This window comes from Orycteropus afer, unplaced genomic scaffold, assembly GCF_000298275.1.
Source record: "Orycteropus afer afer isolate SDZICR_OR568_19922 unplaced genomic scaffold, OryAfe1.0 scaffold00142, whole genome shotgun sequence".
Taxonomy (NCBI): Eukaryota; Metazoa; Chordata; class Mammalia; order Tubulidentata; family Orycteropodidae; genus Orycteropus; species Orycteropus afer.
This window is the reverse complement of record NW_006921729.1, coordinates 6,217,751-6,238,149: the sequence shown is the minus strand read 5'-3', so window position 1 is coordinate 6,238,149 and position 20,399 is coordinate 6,217,751. Positions and strand designations below refer to the sequence as shown.

General features: G+C 41.4%; 1 protein-coding gene across 1 annotated transcript in view; it reads right to left on the bottom strand.

Annotated features, from left to right (window-relative positions):
• The window catches only part of LOC103201111 (myosin VIIA and Rab interacting protein), a 604,027-nt gene that overhangs the window by 63,608 nt on the left and 520,020 nt on the right, over nt 1-20,399 (bottom strand). The window contains exon 10 of the mRNA XM_007945736.1: nt 15,855-16,094. Within this exon, the coding sequence (XP_007943927.1) occupies nt 15,855-16,094 (240 nt within the window). The remainder of the gene's footprint in view (nt 1-15,854; nt 16,095-20,399) is intronic.

Here is a 20,399-nt window from a genome sequence, read left to right as displayed (position 1 = left end):
TTTTTTTTCCTTTCTTTCTGGAGGAAGGGATCTATGAAGGCAAAAGTGCCCGAGCCCATGAAAGTCATCAAGTAGCCCTGGTCTTGCTGACTGACACTTCTCTGGGAGAAGGCACCTGGGGCAGGGCCTGGCTCCCATGATGGATCTGGGCAGCAGGTGTTTGGTGTGGTCTGTCCTCCAGGGGCTGTGATGGTCCCAGACCTTGATGAGGTCCTCAAAAGGCCTTACAACAGGGCCGTTCATGAGCACATAGGAGGCTCTTCCCACCTGGCCCAAGGTTCCCAGCAATAATGGAGGGAGATACCAGGACATGCTGTGGTCCTACAGTTTCAAACTGGGGATTGATGCTAATGCAATCTCTTCTTTTGGACACCTAGGCCCATGAGCCCTGGGAGATTCAAGGTATACTGTTTATGTGACTTTGGACAAGTAACTTCAACCCTCTGAGCCTCAGCTGTGAAGTAGAGATAACACCATCTAACTCAAGGGGCTTTTGAGAAGATTAGGTAGCATTATAGTAAGTGTCCACACAATGTCTGGGCCACAGCTCTTGGGCCTGCCTCAAACTCCTCCCACTTGATGTGTAGGCCCATATCCCAGCTCCAGGTGGTGAAGCCTTGGTAGCTTAGATGCCTCTCATTCATTATGTTTAGTGCTTTTGAAACATCACTTTTTGCCTGATGGGTGTGTCAAGAAATGCTTTTTACTGTTTTATTTATTTGTTTACCACAAAAAACCCTTAAACTTTGCTGTGAATGCCTGACTTCCCAATTTTAATGAGAGTAACAAGAGTCAAAGGATCCTATGTTTCCCTTTTATGGGAACTGACTAAGTTATGCATATTGATACATAATAAGAACAAGAATGTTATTGCCTAGCTGGGAAGCTGAACAAACTCAGCCTTCAGACATCACTTGGCCATTTCCCATCATCAGTTTAATGCAAACCTTTTGGAAACATCTACTCTATGACAGGCAGTGCACTGGGCCCTGTGGAGAAAGCAGAGATGAGCAAACCATCGTCCCTGTCCTCAGAGAGCTATGGGCTGGGGAGAAGGGCAGGAAGGCCAACAGCAGGTAGAAGAAGAAAGCTCTACCCTGCAATGTGAGCAATGGGTTGCAGACCTGCAGAAGGGACAAGCAAGTTCCACTAAGATTGTCACTTTAGGGTTAGGTCTTGAAGCACAAGAAGGATGTTGAGAAGTAGAGAAGATGTGGAAAGGGTAACTTGGTGAAAGATGCAAGGAGACAGGCCTTGGAGGTGTAATGGCACAGTGTGTACAAAGCGTGGCCCTGAAGCCTAGGGTGCACAGTGGGAGACAGATGGGACCAGGGAGGCAGAAGCAGTGTCTTACAGTACCCTAATGCCATGCTTAGGAGTTTGGGTTTGGTACTGTTGGCAGTGAGACACCACTGCAGGTTCTTGTTGCTCTTTTTATCAAAAGCTGTCATTTGCTGAGAGCTGACTATGAGCCAGGCTCTAGGCAGGCACTACATATGCATGGCCTCATTTACCTTTCATCAGCCCATTCTATAAGTACTATGACTACTCTATTTTACAGATGAGGATCTGAGTCCTCCAGAGGTGGTGTGATGTGCCCTCATAGAGCTGGGATTTGCATCCAGATCTGTCTGATTTCACAGCCCAGGCCCTTGACATGCTAGCCAGAGAGGCTTGTACTTTAGAAAGGTAATTCTGGCTGCTATAGGAGGAACAGATTTAGGGATGGAGAAAACAGGAGGCAGAGAGAAAGTGTAGGAGACTATTACTGCTCAAACCAAAGACCACAAAGACCCAAGAGAACCGTGCAACAGCAGTGGGGAGAAAAGGGGCAAGATGCAATATTCTGAGAAGACAACTGAGAAAATGCTGTGGCTTAGGGTGAAGAGGAAGGAGCTGGCAAGATGCTGCTGTGCTTTCCAGCTGGGGGATCTGCAAGACAATGGTACCATTAGAGGATCAGGAGGCAAAGGAGGCTTATGAGAGATGGAAAGGGCATTATATTTCAAAGCTTTTTTTCTCACAACTCAAGAGACATGAGTGATTACAAAATGTCAAAATGGAGTAAAGCCCAGGTCATTTTCTTAGTTTTTAATTTAAATTCATTATTTTCAAGGTCAAATTTCCTAGGTCAGTGTTGAGGGGACCTGATCTTCATAACTGGCTTTAGTAAAAATGAGAAATTGGTGAAAATGTGGGGTTTTCCAGTCCTCCTTCCAGCCCTGTGATAAATGAAAGGTGCTTTAGGGTGTCATGAGGAACAGAGGACATCTCAAGGAACATAAAGAATGTCAACAGGGGTCTTCAAAAGACATGGTAGAACACAAAGGCTGGCTCTCAGAGAAGAATTCAGGCAGAATAGGAAGACCTTTCAGAGCTCAATATATACTGGGCAATGCTTTCATCCCTTGCTGAATGCTGCTCTTGGGAGGCTCCTCTGGGAAGGAAGGAAAGAGCAAAGGCAGGAGGCAAGCCCACAGATAATGTGAACCCGTCTTGTGCCAAGTACGATTCCAGTTTTCTCATTATTTCATTTAACTCTCACAACAACCCTGCATGGCTGAAATTTTAATTCTGTCTTTAGAGATGAAGAAGATGCAGAGCTGGGATTCCAGCCTATAGACTCTGGGCTCCAAGGCCCACGCACTTTCCTAGATTTCACACTCCTCTCCCAATGTGCCTAATTCCCTGGATCCAATGGACTGTAAATAGTGATGGTGGAACAGAAGCTGAGTGGACAATCAGACCAGTGAATAACTGGGAAGAGCAGGGCTGGAATACAGAGAGCCCAAGGGCCATTCTGCAGCTTCCATTAATTGTCAGTCAGAAAAAACTCATTGATTTGGTACACCATAGACCACGGCAGAGTCTGTGGGGTGAAAAGAGCAGTTAACACACTTGGCTGCTAATCAAAAGGTTGGAGGTTTGAGTCTATCCAGAGATACCTTAGAAGAAAGGCCTGGCAATCTACTTGCAAAAAATCAGCCACTGAATACCTTACAGGGTAGAGTTCTACTCTCATGCACACAGGGCCACTATGAGTCAAACTTGACTCACTGGCAACTGGTTAACTGGTTAGACCAAGCCACAATGATAGAGCTGAGAGATCTACTGAGGGACAAGCTCTTGCCTAGGCCTTCCAAAGCCTACCTAGGATGGTGGGCCAAGAGGAATCAGAGTAAAATGGAATGCGCTGTATAAGAAAATCTGCTCTAAGTGTAATCGCAGCCCCTCTCACTAGTTTTCTGTCCCTGCATTACAGATGCCATTTTGGCTTGATGAAATACTTCCATCAAACTATCAGAGCAAGCAAAGAAAATTTGTCCAAATGCCCTGATTTTATGTATTTTTCTGCTTTTTGGTGGAAAGAAAAGAAACTCCATATGTCCTCCTAAGTAGTTGACAGAAATCTGCTAAAAAAACTCAACGCAAATATGTGTCACTTCTCATGAAACATAAGGCACTCTGGTGATATCTCTAAAACCCGTCAAAATACATTCTCCATGAACAGACTCATGTAGTGACGAGTAATTCAATGCAAGACAGTGGCTCAGAACTGTGGAAAGACATTGGAGGATGAACTTAATAAATTAGCACATGTAAGAAACAATCAATCAAACAGAAACTAGAGGAGAATTGACCTCTAGGAGGGTTGGGGTTCGTAAGTCACTCAGGTCTTGATGGTGAAGGCCATTTGTGAAAGAGTTAAGATTTTCTTTTTTTAAAAAATGATGACTATAGAAACAAAGTTTTTAAAAAACATTATTTTCTGGAGTTTAGTTCCAAAATTAAATAATCTCTGTTTCCCCGAGATCATTTTCTTGCTCTTCTTTCTTTGAGTCCACTGTTGTTTAATATATGCCACCTGAGTGTGGCCAATTCAAGATATGGCCAGGGTGTTAGTTTTGACCCCAAAACCACTGTAACACATGTACAGGAGGCAGGAGTTCTTTTCCTGGAAGAGGAGGTGACTGTGGTCTTCAGTTTTCTGTTTTTTTATATTGTTTTCATTTCACTACTGTTGACAGTAACCAGGGCACCTTCAGACCATATGCTTGGCTCTGAAAAAGCCCAATGAGACATGAAATTACTGTCCAAGTTCACTTGGAAAGAGGTGATGCATGGCATCCAGAGTGATCTCACTAAACATAAAATCCTCCTTGTTACTTCTCCACTGAACTGTCCAGGGACCTCCAATCTCACCCAGTATGAAACCCCAAAGTTCTCTGTATGGCCCACAAGGCTTTGCTTGCTCTGGCCCCTGCCCTCATTGCTCCTATCACGCTCCAGCCACTTCAGCTCTTTATCTCTTCTTGAACTTATCAAAGTCATTTCCAACTTATGACCTTGGATATATTCCTCAGCTAAGAAAGCCCTTCATTTAGGTATTTGCCTGACTTTTCCCTTCTTGTCCTTCAGGTCTCAGCCCAAAAAATATCTGGTCAGAGAGGTCTCAACCATCCAGGACTTCTCATCCTCCCAACATCCTCTCATTATTGCCTTGCTGAATCTTTTTAGCTCTCATCCCTATTTGACATTTCCCCTGCTTTGTGTTTACATGTTTACCCACGGTCTCTTCCAGGTTAAGTTCCATGAAAGCTGGAAACTGTTCTCTCTTATCACTACTGTTGCAGCCCTTGGGACATCTCAATAACTATTTGTTGACTGCATCCACTCTTCCTTTATCGACATGGTTAGGTTCCAAATATGTTAATATGGGAAAATTGGCCTTATGCAAAAATGGATGACCTCATCAGATCACAAAATGGAGGATGACTACATTATTACATAACTGCCAAACCACTCAGAATCATGGCCCAGCCTAGGTGACACATAATCTTAACCATCACAGACAGCATTACTCTTACCTAGCACCTCACTGTTCATTACTGCCAGATAGATGTATGTTGTTAATGTGCAGAATACTTGGCTAGATTTTATAATATTGTTTTAAATGTGAAATGTTGGATGAAGAGATAGTTTGATAAGTGAGGAGTAGGTGTAAATGTTGAATGAACTGGGATACTGTGATAGGCCACCCTCCCAAACTCATTTTTTCCAGAAATTTTTTCAGTTGATTTTATTGTTTTAATTCAGAAGTCAGAAATATACCATAGTAATTTTGTTTTCTGCTATCCAGTATTGGTAATTTTAATTCCTTGTCTTATTGTATGGGTAAAGATGTCAGCGCAATGTTGAATAATAAAGTAACAGAAGGCATCCTGTCTTCTTCCTTCGGTTTATAGGATTTTTTTTTTTAACCTAGATCTACAGATGAGCTTTAGGTAGTCTGTGAACCCTCCAATTCTATCCCAAAATTTGCATCATTATACTTTTATGGAGAGCAAGTTCATGGCTTTCATCAGATTCCTAATGAGGTCTCAAAAGGCTAATAAACATTACTATGGAGTTTTTATCTTCTTATTTGATCAGGAATGGTTATTTCACTGTATCAGCTATTATGGAATTCATTCATCATTCAGCAAGTATTTATGAATGCCTATTATCTCGATGGCACATAACAACAACAACATTATGTGTCAGATATCAAGTTAGAAATTTAACAATATAATCTTTTTTTTTTTTTTTTTTTTTTACCTTGACTGGTAAATATAATAAAACTGTGGTGCGCTGCAATGGATATACTTCATCATGTTAAAGAATTCTATTTCTATTTTATGTCCACTGAGAGTTTTAAGTTCACTAAAATTGATAATGTATTCTTAGACTAATTTTTACTTGGCCATTATAAATTATTTTAATATGTAGGTGGAAACAATATGCCAACATGTTGAGGATTTTTGCATGTTTATTTACCAGTGACTTAGTATGTAAAATTTACGGGAGGGTGTGACTTTTGGACCAATATTTTAAATAAATAAAATGAACTTGCATACTTTCCAGTTTTTTATGCTTAAAACCAATTTCATAGTATAGGAAAAATTAGTACCATGAAACTTTGATGAATTTTATTGAAACCAGCTCAGAGTAGTCTCTTTCTAAGGAGTAAGTCTCTGGCCATTTTGCCAGTTTCTTCCATGATCTGTTTAGGTTTTATAAGCTTTCTAGAACAGTTTTGCTCATTTACTTCTTTAAAGAATAGTCAATGTTTTCTAAATAATTACAAATTACTCAAATAATTCATAAATATAATTCTAAAATCTTAAGGCCACATATTTAGTATTTTTTAAGTGTATGTGCATACTATTTTCAGTAACAAATACATATTTATATAAAAGCATTTCCAAATTCATAACTCTTTGTCATGTATTTCTTTGATCAATAGTAAAATGTGATGTCCATATGTTTTTGATGGTCAAAATGTTCTCATCCAGGAAAAAAAAAATTGCTTAGGGTTTCGTTGTGGTGTGCTGCAATGGATATTCTTCATCATGTTAAAGAATTCTCTTTCTATTTTATGTCCACTGAGAGTTTTTATTTCTTTGTCATAGAATATGTGTTTAGTGCTTGTAGGGCAATGGCATTGGTTGAGATTATCATATGCTTTTAAAAAACCAAAACCAAAACCAAACCTAATGCCACTGAGTTGATTCTGACTCATAGTGATGCCCTTTGGGATTCTGAGGCAGTAAATCTTTACGGAAGTAGATTGCACAGTCTTGCTTCCGCAGAGTGGCTGGTGGGTTTGAACTACCAACCTTCTGGTCAGTAGCCAGATGCCTTAGGAACTGTGCTACCAGAGCTCTTTAAGATAGAACTTAATAAATGTACTTACTAAATGACTTAGGTTTCCAGTTATTAGTCATGGCACAAGATTTTCTTAAATACTGCAAAATTCAGCTTGCTAGTATTTTCTTTGGATTTTGGTATTTATGTTTGTGGGTGATACTGAAGCGGAAAATACCAAAAACACGTTTACCTTTTGTGTTTTATTGGAAGGAAGATTGGGCAATCTACTTCCGTAGTAATACCACCTTGGAAACCCAAGGAGGGGTTGCTATGAGTCAGATCTGTCTTGACGGCAGTGAGTTTTTAGTTTTATTGGCTATGGAAAGGCATTCAACTGTGTGGATCGTAGCAAATTATGGTAACATTGTGAAGAATGGGAATTCCAGAACACTTAATTGTTCTCATGAGGAACCTGCACACATACCAAGAGGGAGTCATTCAAACAGAGCAGGGGTATACTGCGTAGATTAAAATCATGAAAGATGTGCATCAGGGTTGTATCCTTTCACTATACTTATTCAATCGGTATACTAGGCAAACAAACTGAGAAGTTGGACTGTATGAAGACATGGCATCAAGATTGGAGGAAGATTGATAAACATGCTGTGATATGCAGATGACACCACCTTGCTCACTGAAGCAAAGAAGGCTTGGAGCACTTACTGACGAAGATCAAAGACTCTAGCCTTCAGTATGGATTATACCTCAATGTAAAGAAAGCAAAAATTCTAACAACTAGATCAATAAGCAACATCATGATAAACAGAAAAGATTGAGTTATCAAGGATTTCATTCCACTTGGCTCCACAATTAATGTCCATGGAAGCAGCAGTTAAGAAATCAAATGAGATACATCAGCAGGGGAGGATGCAAGATGGCAGACTAGGCAAATATATTATCCAGACCCTCTAAAACAAAGACTCAAGAAACCAAGGGAAATGGCTATGGATGATAGTCCTGGAACCCAGAGCTTCCATCAAAGGGAAGAAAGATCAAATATCAATGAGAGGAAGAGACTGAATGAAAACAGTTAACAAGGACCGGTAAACTGCCAACCAGCCCAGGGTAGCCATTTTGAATTATTGCAAGCAGTGCTCCAATCAGAGCAGGAACTGGATAACTAGCTACACTTGCCCAGAACTGCACCAGCACCCATATGGGTGATCAAGAGACCAGAGAGGTGTGACCTCCCCTTTTACTTTGTACAACCTCTTGGAGATTAGAGGCATGGCCCTCCCCACCCACCCAGTTGCCAGTCAAATTCCCCCCACTGCCAGTGCTGTGCCATTTTTCTTTTTTCTCTGTTTTTCTCTTCCCTCTTCCATTCCCTTCTCTTTTCTTTTTCTCCTTTCCTTTGTTTTTTCCCTCTTCCCTTGCTCTTTTTCTCTTTGATCCTAAAGGGATGAGGGGTCCCTTTTCATACTGCCTAATTTCCTCTATAAACTTTCACCCAAATTGCAATTAAAAAAGAAATCAAATGATGTATTGCATTGGACAAATCTGTGGCAAAAGACTTTTTGAAAGTGTTGTAAAGCAAAGATGTTTTGTTGAGGGCTAAGGTGTGCCTGACTCAAGCCATGATATTTTCAATTGCCCCATATACATATGAAAGCTAGGCAATAAGTAAGAAAGACCAAAGAAGAATTGATGTCTTTGAATTATGGTGTTGGCAAAGAATACTGAATATACCACAGACCACCAGAAGAATGAACAAATCTGTCATGGAAGTACAGCCAGAATGCTCTTTAGAAGCAAGGATGGTGAAACTTTGTCTCACGTACTTTGGACATGTTATGAGGAGACACCAGTCCCTGGAGAAGGACATGATTGATAATGTAGAAGGTCAGTGAAAATGAGGAAGACCCTCAGTGAGATGGACTGACACAGTGGCTGCAATGATGGGCTTAAGCATGGCAACGATGGTGAAGATGGTGCAGGACTGGTTAGTGTTTCATTCTGTAGCACGTAGGGTCACTGTGTGCTACATATGTTGTTGTCAGGTGCCATCAATGTGTATATATACATATATATACACACACAAAATATATATGTATGTCATATACATATATATACACATAGGTGCTGTGGTAGCATAGTGCCTAAGCTATTTGACTGCTAACCGGAAGCCTGGCGGTTCAAACCCACCAGCCACTCCTCAGAAGGAAGGTTGGGCAATCTACTTCCGTAGTGATACTGCCTCGGAAACCCAAGGAGGGGTTGCTATGAGTCAGGTCTGACTTGACAGCACATAACAACAACAACATGTACATATATGCTGTTGTTAGGTGCTTCAGAGTCAGTTTCCATATGTGTGTGTGGTGTATGAGCCAAACTCGCTGCCATGGAGTCGATTACAACTCATATTGACCCCATTGTGTTTGCAAGGCTGTAAATCTTTACAGAAGCAGACTACCTCATCTTTCTTCCACGGAATGGCTAGTGAGTTCAGACTACTGACCTTTTGGTTAGCAGCCAAATACCTTAACCAGTACACCACCAGAGCTCCATATATGTATGTATGTGTGTGTGTGTATGTGTGTATATGTGCATAAACAACAACAAAAAAAAACAAACTTACTGCTGTTGAGTCAATTCCGACTCATAGAGATCCCTCCTTGGGTTTCTGAGGTGGTATCTCTAGGGAAGTAAATTGCCCAGTCTTCCTTCCTAGGAGTGGCTGGTGGGTTTGAACCAACAGCCTTCTGGTTAGCAGTCAAATGCCTTAGGCACTATGCCACCAGAGCTCCTGTATGTGCATGCATATATACACACACACACACACACACATACATATACATATATATATAATATATTCTCTTTTTCTTTCTTTTTTATTTAAATAATCTCTGCCCATAAGTGTCCTCCAAGGGCTAAATCTTGTTTATTTTGTGGAGCGTCACACAGATGGCATGTTCTCTGCTTCCTCTCTCTCCATGATCCCCTTTCCTGACAGAATATTACTTTTGGGCTTCCATGGGGCCAGAGCTGTAAGTCAATGCCTTGTTCTCTAAATCTTTCTATTCATAATCTTCCAGACAGACTCCACTTTTCTCTCATCCACCATATCTGTCTTATGTCTCATTCTATTGCTATGGCTAAAACATGTTTTTCCTTAATACTGGCCTTTCATATAGCACCCACACTTTAACAGAGGCTTCCAGCAAACTTTTCACTGGAATTCTGGGTAGTCTTTTCCTAGCACTTAGTTCACTATCTTTTTGGCTAGAGAGGAAGATGTCTGCTTAAGCCTTGGTGATGCAGGAGAGAACCTGAAGCTCTTGTCTTCCACCCAGGCAGGCCTTTCCGTGCACACACACACAGGACACAAGCTGTGGGAATGAGTAAAGCCAATGACAACATGAGTGAAATGAAACCTCCTCACCTGTTCAAGTGCTGTGGATAGGAAATGATGCTCTAAATGGAGAGCTAAAGCTTCTTGTTTTTCCTAGGGCAGTAGTTAAATAAAATGTTAGAAAAGAGGTGTTAATTCTTAAATAGGCTTGTTGTTGTTATGTGCTGTTGAGTTGGACCTGAATCATAGCAACCCCTCCTTGGGTTTCGGAGGCGGTATCACTACGGAAGTAGGTTGCCCAACCTTCCTTCCGAGGAGTGGCTGGTGGATTTGAACCGCCAGCCTTCTGGTTAGCAGTCAAGTGCCTTAGGCACTAGGCTACCAGAGCTCCTTAAACAGGCTTAGGCCTACTGAAATCAGTGTAGCTTGTAAGACACAAGTCAGTATCTAATGCTATATTCACTCTAGCACCAAGTGAAGATGAAGACACTTGTGGAAAACCATGGCTACGTGGATGAAGGACATCATATCATGTGAATGGTGAGTTATTTTAGGAGGGTGGGACTTGTGAACAATGAAACTTGATTTTATATTACTATCATGATAACAAAAATGTTCCACAAGCACACTAAACTTCAGAAATCCAAGGCTCTGGGGTTCCTCAGTCAACAGTCAACAATTCTACCTCCAGGACCATTGACCAGTACTATAACTCCGTATGCCTTGACTTTCATAAACAAGGGAAAGCCATTAGAAGATGAACAAATTGGTCTCGTTTGGAGAGAAAGGTATTTATTAGCTTAGGAAAATCTCAGTACTTTGATAAGAGTTATTCTATGATTATAAGTAGCTGGTGGTACAACAGCTAAGCACTCAGCTGCTAACTGAAAAGGTGGTGGTTCAAACCCATTCAGCAGCTCTATGGGAGAAAAGACCAGGCGATCTGTCCCCATACAGGTTACAGCCTAGGAAACTCTATGGTGCAGTTCTACTCTCTCATGTAGGGTCATGGTGAGTCTGAATTGACTTGATGGTATACGATAACAATAACATAAGTAGTGAAGGTATCTGCTGGTCAGTGATTCCCTTATGAAAGTAAAGCAGAGTAACTCAGTTACTTATAATAGTAATTTTTCTTTCTTTTTCTTTTTAAAAGACATTTCAAATAAAAATGCTTTCAGGACATCAGATATACAAACTTGACTATAATTTGAGAATTAACTAATTACAGCCTTCAACAAACATTGGTATCCAGAAAGTTTGATATATAGGATATCTTTTGTCATAGAAGCAATGTTATATATGATTCTTATGCCAGGAAACAAGAATCTATTTAATCCACTACATATCAAGAACCACAGAGTTTTAGAGTCAAAAGGAATCTTAGGGATCAGTGTTCCATGACTGGGAAGATTTGGGGGCTTTGTGGGATACTCAGTCCTTGAGTATCATCTCTAAAGTTCAGTTCAGTAATTTGTGGCCCTTCTTTCCACCCTGGAAGCAAAGTAGTTCTAAGAGCCACTTCAGCTGGGACAGGACCACTGGCACATCCCCCTTCCCAGTGGAAGCCGGGAAGCTAGTGCTCACCCTCAGGCTCTGAGGACCACACAGTTTATAAGGACAACCACTGAGGTTTGATGGGAACCAAACTGTTACTTAAAGAAGAAATGACATTTAGAAATCTAGTTCCCAAGAGGTTTTGGGGCTGGCCCAAAGCTCTATCAGCTTGTCAGTCTGTGACTATCCATGAATCATCACTGAGCCCCCAACACCCAGCCAGAGAGAGACATTTAAGCCAAACATAGCAACGATTCAGTCTACAGCAAAAGGCCGACACTAATCAAGAAAAACTGTTCCTAAAATTGTTCCACTGCTGGTGGGCAGGATTTGGGAGCTCATTTCCTAGGTGAGATGTCGTACTGAGGCCAATGACCTATACCACTGAGGTCACTGGAATGTGCACATTCCTCTGCTTGGGCTCCCAGTGAGCCTGGACAGTGGTGGAGGCAGGAAGGACTGTGAAGTCTGCATAAAGCTCTCTCAGTATAAGGCAAGGCTCCTCTTGGCAAGGTAAGGGCAATTAGCAGCCAACTGGCACTTGGATTTCCTAACTGCTTATTCACAATACTGGACTGATTATTTGTGAACTGAGGACTCTATATTTGCTCCTGTTTGTTACTGCTGTCCCCCAGAAGCAGACTCCAAGACACGGATTTGAGTGCCAAGAATTTATCTAGAGGTAGCATGGACTGAATTGTGTCCCTGAAATATGTGTCAAATTGGTTGGGCCATGATACTCTGGTCTGGCAGTTACCTGATGATGTAATTTGGCAGCTATGTAATGATGTGATCACCCCCCATGATGTGATCTGATGTGATCAGCCAATCAGTTGTAAGGGGATTAGGGTGGGCTGCAACACCTTAACTCAAGTCACAGCCCTGATCTGATGTAAGGAGAATTTTCCTGGGGTGTGTCCTGCATCATCTTTTATCTTACAAGGAATAAAAGGAGAGAAAGATGAGTAGGGAAGGAGGGACCTCACTACCACCAAGAAAGAAGAACTAGCAGCATCTTTTGGATCCAGGTTCCCTATGCTGAGAACATCCTAGACCCAGGGGAAGTTGGATGCCAAGCCACATGGAGATCTCCAAGGAATGCTAAGCCCACAGATGTTAAAAGGAGACAAGGATCTTCCCTCAGAGATGACAAAGAGAGAAAGCCTTTCCCTAGGGCTGGTCCCCTGATTTTGGACTTCTAGCCTCCTAAATTCTGGGAGAATAAATTTCTGTTTGTTAAAACCATCCATTTGTGGTACTTCTGTTATAGCAGCATTAGATGACCAAGAGAGAAGGAGATCCCAGGAAACTGTAGAGGAAGTGAGACATGGAAGGGAAGGGAATCAGTAGAGACTGTCTTATCAACCAGTTTATCACTGTGTGTGCCTAAAGCTACATTCCACTATGGAATCTGGAGTCAATGTATATAGTTCAAGAGTCAGAGTTATCCCACTCTTCCAAGGCAAAGGATCAGGAGTGTTTATACAGTCTTTCTATCAGTCACTGAGGACTGCCCTGGAGAAGTATTTTTTCTCTTGTCCTTCTATGCTGCCTTTAGCACAGAAAGAGGAGATCTTCCTGCTAGAGAAAGCCTTCAGGCAACTGGAGTTTTGGTCAGTGTGCACTGCCAAGAGATAAGGGAGAAGCACAGACAGCTTCTGGAATAGTTACATTAGCCCAGATGCACTCTCCAATCGTGTGTGTGTGTGTGTGTGTGTGTGTGTGTTTGCAAATTACATGGCTGTGTTTCAAACTCAGTCTAATCTGAAGCCTATCTCTACACTGCTCTGTCTCTAAATAATATTCAGTATACAAACCTGTATTTCTGGGTGTGTTGTGCATACTAATTCTGGTTGGATCACAGGAGAAGTCACAGCTACTCTGATCCTGAAGATGGGAGCCTGGGGGTCCGATGCAGTGATTTTCCCACTTACATTCTGCATCATATGAGGCAGCACCAAATGCGGCTACAGACCTACAGGATGACACTGCAAGTGTTGATTGGAAATAGGCACTAAGCTGTTCCTTCAGTGCCAGCAGATGGATGCTATTTCATGAATGTGAAGTTTATCTTTCATGAGATTGTTAGAGGGGATGTGAGAATTACTATTTTGGGTTCTTGATATGTGTTAAACCATGCACTGTGTAATTCAATCCTCACAAGTTATAGTGGCATATGATTATCCCCATTTTACAGATGAGGCCAAATGTGTTTATTCTAATCAACAATTAAGATGGGGCTGGGTCCTAGGGATCAATGAAAAAACAATGCCGACCCAGGCCTGTTGATATAATCGGGCAAGAACAGGGACTGCAGAACAGCTCAGGCGACAGGGTGGAGAGAAAAGATCAGAGGGGTCAAGAAGGGGCCTGCAGGAAGAGGGAGGTCAGTTGCATATAATGAGCAGGAAATTACTAACACTGGCTTTTTCTTAGTGGCCGAAGTGAGTTAAAAATTAACCAAGGTTCACAGAGTTTACAAATTGCATGGCTGTGTTTCAGACTCAGTCTAATCCTGATGCCTGTCTCTATACTGCTCTGTCTTTAAATAATACTCAGTATATAAACCTGCATTTCTGTTTGCCTTAAACCAGAGTACCCATGCCTGATAGAGAAAATATATATCACTTTTTGTTTTCTATATGAAATTTTACATGGAAAGGGTGATGTTTGGTTGAATATTTAATCCATTGACTATGGTAGTCTGGTTCGAAAGACTGGAACTTTGAAGAATTGACACATTTGGGGGTTTGAATAAAAGTGACTTTTCTAGTTTCCTGCTCAGTGAGGACATGGAGTAGGAATGGGGAGCTTGTTCAAGTCCCCAGAAGCCCCTCAGTGTCTCTTTCTCTCTCTGTTCATATTGTGCCAGGAAAGCACAGTTCTGGTTGGTGCTCTCTCTCCAGTAGGTGAGTGCTGACCCACTGTGGCCTGGCATGCCACTGTACAGGGTGAGTGTCTGAAGCCCTTGGACCATCGGGCAGCAAAACCAGTCAGACACAGGGCCATTGTTAGAAATAATGTGTTATTCTTCAGTGATCATCTGGCTTTCAGCTTCAGCACACAATTTGACTGTAATGTAGCATCAGTTCAAGTAACAGAGAGGATCAGAGCCCTTTACTATCAGGGAAGCAATGGGTGAGGGACTGTGGAGGACTGCCTGTGGGGATCATGCTTGGCCTGCCAACCCACAGACACTCTAAGGCAGAGATGTGTGTATTATCCCTGCTATTCTCATGCAGAAGCCCCAGAAGATTTATGGGTGAGGACTCAATGGTTAGGGAGGGTGGGATGGCAATGAGTGAAAGGCAAACTCCAGGGTATTGGAGAATTCAGGGCTCAGCCATAGAGATGGGATCTATTTCCCTCTGGAACTCTCCTGGGCCTTGGACAAGTACATTAATGACTCAGCCTCAGTTTTCTCACCTGCAAAATGGGGCTTCATCTACTTCAAAGGCTGATTACCAAATTAGCTGACACGTGCAAGGCACCAGGCACATGGGAGGCCCTCAACAAACATAAGTTTCTCTCTCTTCCATAGCAGGCAGGTGTGGGTATCCATGTCTAACATGAATGTGCTTTGAGAAGCTATAGTGGAAGAACCCAGGCACACACAGCAGGGAGCGAGTCCGGAAGTCCTTTCTGTCAGAAACTGATTGAGGGGCTGGGTGTACCTTCTGTGGTCTTCCTTTTGAACTCAGGGGCTGGCTCAGGAGAAGAGTGAGACTGAAGAAAATATGTTTTGGGTTTTTGGGTCCCTAAGAGCAGCAGTACTTTTATCTGTTTCTCAAATCACGATTCTATATAGGGTCTTCTTTGAAAAAGGATTATGGGTCTAAAACAAACAAAAGTCTGAAAATTCCAAAGATAAATTATCCAGAAGGACACTTTCAACACAAAGACTCTATATACCATGGAATGATGTTTCATCACTAATTAAATGAGGGGTACATTACAGGATCTCCACCCATGGGCAGAAATCCTCAAGGAGAGGGTGTGGAGGGAAAACAACATTGCTTTCTCCAAGTGAGAGAAATCATGAGCACTAATTACAGACTTGAAATGGAAGGGATGTCTTTAGGAAGAACCTTAGGAGGAGACAAGAAGCCTTAGAAGATGTTCTAGGAATCTGCTCTTTCCCCAGTTGTACCACTCAGCATCAATCAAGAAGAGTTCTCTTGGCCATTCCCATGTGGAGATGGATGGGCATTTTAGAGAGTCTCTGGACCCAGCACATCCCTGTACAAATACAGAGCCCTTCCCCACCACCCCATCTGCAGAAAAGTGAGTGTATGTGGTAGTTTCACAGCCTTACCTTCTTCAGCTCATCCTGGACACTCTGGCTGTTGTCTTCAGAGGACAGACTTGCCTTCTGGTTCTCTGATTCTGTCTTGGTCTCAGACTCCTGATCCTCCCCTGAAGAAGTCTCCTTTTCACTCATTTTCATTGCTAACTCATACAAGCGGTTTCTCAGTTTCTCCTCCACAGTGTTTGTGCTGGTCCTGGGGCGCTGAGCCTCATTGCTGATGTCAGTCTCAGAAGAATCACCCAACATCTACATGGAAGTCAGAATTATAAGATGAGGACCCCTTAGCTACAGTCATTTTGTTTCTTGTTCCTAATAACCCCTGAATGAAGGAACAGGGGGTCCAGGAAAATCAGCTCTTCTACTTGATCTGCATCCTACACACAGGTTTTTACTTGCTGCTTTTACTGTGTCAGGCATGTGCACCTTAGCACTTTGTTAAAGGATTCAGTCAGGGGGGCACCTGTACTCAGAAAAGTATTTGGGTTCAATCAGGTTTTTTCACTCACAAAATACTTATGGAGTGCCCACTGTGGGCAGCTCCATGCTGGTGTTGATGATGCAACCCTAAGCAAAGTTGGCCAGTCTCTGCCCCTGTGGCTCTTAGGGGCTAATGGAGGAGACACACACTCATTACACATTGCTATAAAACTTTATGCACTAGGGAGTTCCAGTAAGATGGCACAATAAGCAGGCAAATTACACAGACCCTCTTCAACAAGAGAAGAGGAGCCAATTAATACAGATACAGAAGACAATCCTGGAGCCCTGAGCTTTGAAAGGAAGGATACAGAAGTGGACAAAAATCCAACTAGTAGAAGAACCTGCATGAAAACACCAAAAAAGGAGACGTACAGAGTTGCAGACTCTTAGTGATCCTGATGGCATGGACAGTTTGAATATTGCCAAGTGGCGTTAAGACTTAAGAATTAACCTAAAAATCAGCCCTGCTAGCCAGGGGCTGCATGGAGGACTGCAGTGGTGGCTGGTGAATAAAAGAGGAAGTAGCAAAGAGGGAGGTGGGCTGAACTGTGGACTTTTGGCTGTCTGGAGGGTTCAGCCATTCTGAATGCTTAAAAGTGGTTCAACAATTTTGGACATTTAAAGTGACAGCATTCTCTCAGATTCTAGGGACCTAAGAACAGGTTCCACTTGCTGGGGACTGCAAGGACATTCCGGACACTGAGGACTGGAAAGGTGAGACATTCTCCTTGTTACTTTTATACCCCACACCCTCTTGGTGAACGGGGGTGTGGCCATCACTCACTCCCACCCACCTTCTGGGCTGGCAGGAATTCCATCCCAGTCTGTGTGCTTGGATGGAGCCTGGGTGCCCTGCCCCACGCTGCCCAGATTTTTCCTCTTTTTTAGTTTTTTTTTTCTGTTTTAAAATTATTATTTTATTTCCTCATCCTTTTTATTACTATTCTTTCTTCTTCCCTTTCCAGGTTCTAGTTTTTGGCTTTTCCTCTTCCCTTTTTCTTAGTTCCTATTTTTTTCTTTCTTATGGCATCTGACTGCTAACCAGAAGGCTGGTGGTTCAAACCCACCAGCCACTCCTCAGGAGGAAGGTTGGGCAATCTACTTCCATAATGATACCACCTCAGAAAACCAAGGATGGGTCACTATGAGTCAGATCTGACTTCAGGGCAGTGAGTTTGTTTTTTTTGGTTTGGGGGTTCTCCCCATTCTTTGCTTTTCTTTGTGCATTTTCCCATTTTTCTCTTCATTATTTTTTCTTCATTATTCTCCTACTCGACCTTTTTTCTGTTATTCCCTCCTCCCCAGAATGCATTTCCCCATATTTCTATTCATATGTCATTTAGCTTTATAAAGTACTTGTTTAAATATGTTCTCTCATTTATTGCCCTTCCTTTTTTCCTCCTTCTTCCTTTTATCTCTTTGTGGTGATTGTTCCTGGGTGTTTATGTAGTATGTGTTTTTTGTCCTCTTGCTTTTACTTTTTTTGATGGTTTTTTGATTGCTTTTGTCTAACTGAGTGGGAGATAGCAACCATAGCCATATGACCCAAACACACCTGTGCCTCCTGCAGCTCCACTTACTGTGTGAAAGCCACCACTCCTTCTGTACCAACTGGCCAATGAGACATGACCACCAATAAGAGCCTGATTTACCCTTAAATGCTGTTCAAAAAAAGTTAACAGAGACCTATGCAGCCACTCTCATTCTCCATCACACCCACCAGGACACAGGTAGTGAGTGAAAAAGTGCTGCCAACTAGCGAATAGAGGAGCACAGTACCTTGCTTACTCAGATACATCCAAAACAAACAAACAAAATAAAAATCTTGGGCAAATCACTCCAACATAGAATCACCGATTAAATATTAATACAACATCACAATGTCTCAGAGAAAACAGACCATCACAGTCCACACAAAGAAGCAAGATAAAGCAGGAGAAACAAGGGACCAGGATACAGACCCAAAATACATCCTTGAGGAAGAAGCATCATTGGAATGCCCTAAGGAATTCAAAATAATTTTATTTGGGTACCTTCAACATATTGAGAGAGAGACAGATCAAGGAAAACACTGACAAAATTTAAGAAAAACACAGACAAAACCCCAGAACAATTTTAGAAGAAAATACACAAACAAAATGACAAAATAAATGAAAAACTGGAAATCATACAAAATCTACAGATAGAAATCCAGAAGATTAATACTAAATTTTCAGAAATAGATAACACGTTGAAAGAGCAAAGGAGTAGAATCTAATCAATGGAATTAATGAGATTGAAGACAAATACCTGAATACGTCTTTGGAAAGGGATCAATCATAAAAAAAGATCAAAACAAAATGAAGAAAGCCTAAGGTTCATGTGGGATACATCCAAAGGAATAACCTACATGTAACTGGAATTCCACAACAGCAAGAGAAAAAGAAAACCACTAAGAAAATTGTCCAAGATTTGTTAGAATAGAACTTCCCTGATATGATGAAAGATGAGAATATATCCAATCAGGAAGTCCAGTGAACCCTAAACGGGATAGACCCTAAAAGAAAACCACCAAGACACATCATCATCAAACTCACCAAGCCTAAATACAAAGAAAGAATCCTGAAAACAGCATGGGAAAAAGGAAAAGTGACCCACAAAAGGCCACCAATAAGACTAAGCTCTAAGTTCTCAGCAGAAATCATATAGACAAGGCAAGGATGGTATATATAAAATGCTGAAAGAAAATCATTTCCAGCTAAGAATTATATACCCAGCAAAACTGTCTCTCATATATAATGGTGAAATTAGGAAATTACCAGATAAGCAGAAATTAAAGGAATTTGTTAAAACCAGACCAAACTTACAAGAGATGCTCAAGGGAGTCCTTTGAAAGAGAACCAATAATAGCAAACAGGAACCAACCATTAATGCACAAGATGACATAACCCAGAAACAAAAACAGCTATGAAAGTATCCAAAGTAAAATAAGCTTACAAGATTGTAAACAGGGAACCAGAGACAACAATTGGAAAATGAGGACAACTACAAACCAAAAACAGGGAAAAAATAATGTAGTTACAGAACTTCAAAATGGTAAGGAAGTCAAGAGAGCTGCAAGATAGAAAGGACTGATCTGAACTCAGGGAGAAAATTATAAATCACAGTATAACTTCAAAGAAAAAAATGATAAACCTTCACATCAAAATAAAAAAGAGGACAAGCACAAATATTTAGCAAATATTGAAACAATAGTAACAAAGGAAATGATAACACGCTTCATAAACATAATGAGCTTGGCACAGAAAATTATATGGAACAACAAAACCAAGAGCACCATGAAAAAACACACAACAAGATGACAGCAACAAATTCATACTTGTTAATAATTACACTGAATGTCAATGAATTAAATGCACCATTCAAGAGATGGAGAGTTGCAGACTAGATAAGAAAATATAATCCATCAATATGCTGTCTACAAGAGAAACACCTTAGAGACAAAGACAAATACAGACTAAAAATCAAAGTGTGGAATAAAAAGATATATCAAGCAATGGCAACCAAAAAAAGAGCAGGAGTGGCACTATTAATTTCTGATCAAACTGACTTAAAGGCAAAAACCACCATAAGAGGGAAGGGAGAATGTTACATAAGGATTTAAGGATCAATTGAACAAGAAATTATAATCATAATAAATATCTATGGACCCAGGGAAAGAGCTGCAAAATACATAAATCAGTCTTTCACAGAATTGAAAAGACAAACAGATGACTCCACAGTCACAGGAGGAGACTTTAATACACCACTTTCAATCAAAGAACAACTGGAAAGAAACTCAACAAAGATGCAGAAGAATGAAACAAAACAATTCACCAACTTGACCTTATAGACATCTACAGAGCACATCACCCAACAACAGCACAATATACATTCTTTTCCAGCGCACATGGAACATTCTCCAGGATAGACCATAAAGTAAAGTAAGGCCATAAAGTAAGCCTTGTTGTTGTTGTTATGTGCCGTCGAGTCAAACCCGACTCATAGCGACCCCTCCTTGGGTTTCCGAGGCAGTATCACTACAGAAGTAGG